At 37.9% G+C, this 4,740-nt stretch overlaps 1 protein-coding gene across 1 annotated transcript; it reads left to right on the forward strand.

Moving 5' to 3' along the window:
• The first annotated feature begins 452 nt into the window (after positions 1-452).
• Positions 453-4,091, forward strand: LOC134132801 (uncharacterized). The gene is made up of 6 exons (XM_062564905.1): positions 453-671; positions 1,292-1,420; positions 2,366-2,559; positions 2,905-3,052; positions 3,257-3,461; positions 3,784-4,091. The coding sequence occupies exons 1-6, from the start codon at positions 453-455 to the stop codon at positions 4,089-4,091; spliced, it is 1,203 nt and encodes a 400-aa protein (XP_062420889.1).
• The last annotated feature ends 649 nt before the right edge of the window (positions 4,092-4,740 follow it).

The raw sequence follows: 4,740 nt of genomic DNA on the forward strand, positions 1-4,740 counted from the left end.
AAATATTCGTGAAATGTTTTCCGCGGTCACATCCATTTCCCTCAGCTGGTAAACACGAGGTCCTCTCCAAACAGTTACCTGCTCCATGCTGTGAAATGTTAGCTAGGGTAGAAAATGTCTAGTCTCCGCGCTGTGCTAATGAGCAGTATGTTTATATACTTGGAGTACCACGTGTCTTAGTTTGAGCGACAGGAAGTGACGGTCAACGAAAACTGGTAACGTTTTTATATAGCTTAATTTTTGTTTTCCATAATTTTAGACATAAAATGTATTAAGCTGCTCAGATCAAACCTAAGTTACTTAATTTAATTAGATTTAATTAAATGTATGTTTCCATAAATCTATGGTTGACGTTTCACCATGTTGAATTTTGGGTAACAGACGCCATCATTCTGTCCGTTCAGGATCTGAGCACGGGGAACGTCGCACGCGTTTTACTCAAGCGCGCCGATATGGACTCCAGTCTGTTACCCTACCTGGACATAATAAGTCAAATGTTTATTAGTGGCTATAGTGATCAGGACATACAAAACCACTTGGTCTTTGAATGTGGTTTGCGTCGAGGAGCCTCCATCTGCAATATCCGCAGATTTTGCATAGGTCACGGCTTGAGAAGACAGCGAGTTACGGACCAACAACTGGAAGGCGCAGTCTTGAAATCAATAAACGAGGTATGGTACAGTTACGTTTAACATGAACATGCTAAAACACACGTTATTTTCAAATAAAAAAACACAAAAAAAGGTATAATGGTAAGGTAAACACTGCAGTAAATTGCGGTCGTAACTCATTGGATTAAGTTAAATAAATTTAATTTTGTAGCTTTCCTTACCACGGCTTGCTACAACGTAATGCAGTATTAGTCAGATGACAGAAGACTACTGACTGTTTATTAGACCCCTCAAGCCACTTCGCAAGTGTCTTTTTGACCCAAAACCATTTCTACATTTTATGAACACTCCATTAACCTAAGAGCATAAACACACCCTGCATTCAGAACCATAAGGGTGAGAGTTAGAAAATTGTTTTTCTACATGGCTTGGTGACATAGATAAAGTGGACGCCAGGTTTCATATGTCAATATTGTGAGCAAATATAGCCACTGACTGATCCGCACTGAAGTTACAGAAAATAAACAATATAATAATACATTCATCTTGAAAAACTCTTAGTTATGAAAAGTGTTATTACACGCAACCTTCATTAAAAGTTAAAATACATAAAGATTAACTTGTGTATGTGTATATTTGTCTGTTAAATAGCCAATAATTACTCGTATCTTTACTTTAAGGTTGGTCCCACCTATGGCAGGAAGATGATGACAGGCTATCTTGCAGCTGCGGGAGTGACTGCATCAGAGCGTCGTGTTGGGGCTGTTTTGCGGAACAGTAATCACCCATATCATAATGCACGATGTCAGGTAGATTTTCAGTCTAGTTTTACCCACTATGGACAGGAAGTTTGATTGAACAAAACATGTGCAGGACTTCTTCAGCTTTACACCACTATAAGGCAAAGTTGTTATCAAGAACATAAATGTGTTCTATATTATTTGGATCTCTAATATTTCTTTATAATAATTTCTCAAGAACGCGTTGAGTGATTGGCCGATGTACTGGGTTTGTAGTGCTAACCGCAACGGTAGTAACTTTCAAAAAAGTAGCTGTTGGGAGCAGCTAGGAGAAAAAGCATTTTGCAGCACTAGTTGTCAGTTTCATCACTTATGGAATTTCTGTTTTATTACTAGTAATAATCCCAGGGTTTTAATGTCAACAAGTTGAGGTTTAAATATAAAGTTGCTGCTACAAGTGGTTGCAGGACGGTTCTTGTATAGCTTCCACGGTATGCTAAATATTATTGCAAAGGCCAAATCTGTATTAAATTGACATGTTTAACTAATATGTCTGCTGAACTTGACTGTCTTTTGTTTACATTATAAATACACTCAAGTTACAGACTGACGTCACACGCTAACACGTGACGACAGGTAAATGCAGCAGTTAATAAGGACACTAGCAGAGTGGAACCCGACAGTTTTCCGACCGTATTATTTTGATTAAAAAATAAATTGAACTGGATTGTTCTAAGGACCTAAGAATGGGAGCTTGATTCAACAACTTGTACGGAGAACCTTGGATTAATAAAAGACATTTTGCTTTCACTAACAAACAGAGTTGGTGTGCACAAGACCAGAAACACGCGTCAACTTAAAGTTAACGCTCTGCTACACCTTTCAGAAGCTAAAGTTATTTTGGATGTTAACATCTAGTATAGTAACCCAAGCACACACAATTGAAGTAGGACATGCTTTATGTTGTCTTGTGCAATCTAATGAGGTCCTGATGTTATTTTGTCTGTTTCAAAGGGAGCAAGGAACCTCAATCCGGTTCCATATCATGCTGGCTACGTGGGTCACAAAATCCACATTGACCAAAATGAGAAACTGGTGATGTTTGGGGTGACTCATGTGCTGGCAATTGATGGCTTCTCAAGCAAAATTGTTGCACAAGCTACGATGCCTGTGAAGAACAACCTCACCATCTATAATGACATTTACAGGTAATTGAAAACACTGTTGTCCTAACCCTAATCTAAACATCAGACGTTTGTCAGCTGTTGTCAACAACTACAAGGTACTAAAAGCTTAAATTTGGCATTAACACAAGAACCCATTCATAATGAGATTTTTTATTTTATGTAATTGAAACAAGGTTTTAAATTGCATTCATAATAGTCTGGAAATAGATCTATTGACAACTGCAGAAACCTGTTTTCATCAATAAGTTACAACTCTCACCTCATCAGTACCTGACAACACAAGTTTTCATATAGCAATTACACTGTTAGCCTCACTTTACAAACCACTGTTACCAACTTGGTAACGTTATTTGATTTTTTTCACAGAAGGGCAGTATTGGAGAATGGGATGTGGGACCAGGTCCGAGTGGATCATGGAAAAGAGTTCTACTTGACTCTTTTCATGCAGGAGAAGTTGGCCAACCACCGCCACAACACCGAAAGGCCACCATATCGGCAAACCGCATCAACAAAGGTGATTCTATTTGAATAGTCGACATGCGATAAAGGCTAAAAATTGTTTACACATTTGAATGGTTTTGCAGATTATACATGTCATTCAAACCTTAATTCCTGTTTCTATTTATTTGGGATAGTGGATAACTGAGAATGGTATTAAAATGTGTCTGAACAACAAAGTTTGTCTGAATAAAATGATTTTATTTTTTTTTGATTGCAGAATCACACAATAGAAAGAATTTGGCCAGAAATTAATAATCGGGTTAACTATCCATTGAAATTGCCATTGATAGAGCTGGTTGATCAGGAGGAGATTGACATGGAGGACAACATGACCAAATTCTGTGTGTCATCTTTGACCTGCCAATTGGCCCAGCTCGGTGTTCAAAGAACAGTGCAAGCGTGGAATGAGCACAGGATTCCAGGTTTGTGTTTTCCAGTTGAGCCATTTTATATAACATAAGCCTTTTTGTGTTAATTTGAGTTTCATGCAATATAAGAATTCTTTACCCAGGCACACCTACTGACTGTTGAATATAGCATCCACAAAGTAAAACTGGTTTATTGAGAGAAGATTTATGTATGATTAGATTTTAAGGTAAAGATTTGGTAATATTTGGTAATTAGTCAATCTTAAGTCATCACTAGCGTTATTTTAGTTCCACAATGAATCTAGATTTTAGGGCAGCTTTTGGAATGCCACACAAATAGAAGAGAAAACCACTGAACATCCAATTCATATTAAAGGGAAGGGGATACCTACTCGCTTGGCCAGAGACGGCTGTCCTAAAAAGCTGTCCCCAGACCTTCTGCCAGATGCATCGGTGGCTGCAGACTACTATGAAGAAGAGGTCGGGTCACTAACAAGAGTGTCTATTTTTGGCACCAACCCATTTCAGGACACGCAGGATCAGGAAGCTGCAGAGCTGGAATTTGCTCTGCAGTGCCCAGATATAAATGCTCTGCTGGACAATGCTGTCAACAATTTGACACAACCTTTTAAAGATGGACTGAAAAACATCATTGATATCACCAGGAGACGTTGTCAGCACTGACATTGTTTTGTTTTCTGACATGTGTTGTTGGTTAGTTTGAGATCTATGTAAAAGATTTTTTTCATGTCACAGTGTTTATGTTGCAGTACGGATGTTTCATTTTTATTATATACATTTTCAGGGTTAAGTGGGGAAAACGGATGGGTATTGAAGTTCTTTTTTTAAGAGTTTTTGTATGTTATATGTCAAAGAAGATAAAAACTTAATGTCTTCACAATCTGTCACGAGTTTCATTTTTAATTTGTTGTAGGACAGAGTGGACAATCCACTCTTAATAGTCAAAAGATGTCCGCGCTTCAGGGAGTATAGCCAGGACAACTTAATAACATTTGCCACCATTTATTTTAGGCTAAGAAGTTGGCTTATCTAATAGCCGGATATCAATGAACAACAGGTGCAGGAAGTATTCAAAGATGGACTCGCTCTAAAAGGCCACGAAAATCATGCGTGATAAAAAGCACAGCATCAGAAACAATCCGAACCAACCAAGATAATTGATCAGATTAAACTGAATAACACCATTCAAGCCCCTGCTAGTAGGTCTGTATTTCAAAATGTTTGTGGAATTATTAACAGTGAATCTATCTTAAGCTCATCCCAGAAGACTAAACTTGTATATGCTTAAGCATGTAGTTTATTTCTTCAACTG

Source organism: Pungitius pungitius, chromosome 10 (genome assembly GCF_949316345.1).
Source record: "Pungitius pungitius chromosome 10, fPunPun2.1, whole genome shotgun sequence".
NCBI classification, from domain to species: domain Eukaryota; kingdom Metazoa; phylum Chordata; class Actinopteri; order Perciformes; family Gasterosteidae; genus Pungitius; species Pungitius pungitius.

Excerpts from the sequence above, each read along its gene's own strand:
- LOC134132801 (XM_062564905.1), top strand. The coding sequence starts at position 453 with ATGGACTCCAGTCTGTTACCCTACCTGGACATAATAAGTCAAATGTTT. Across the intron at positions 672-1,291 it reads TCTTGAAATCAATAAACGAG|GTTGGTCCCACCTATGGCAG; the intron begins GTATGGTACAGT and ends CTTTACTTTAAG. Across the intron at positions 2,560-2,904 it reads ATCTATAATGACATTTACAG|AAGGGCAGTATTGGAGAATG; the intron begins GTAATTGAAAAC and ends TTTTTTTCACAG.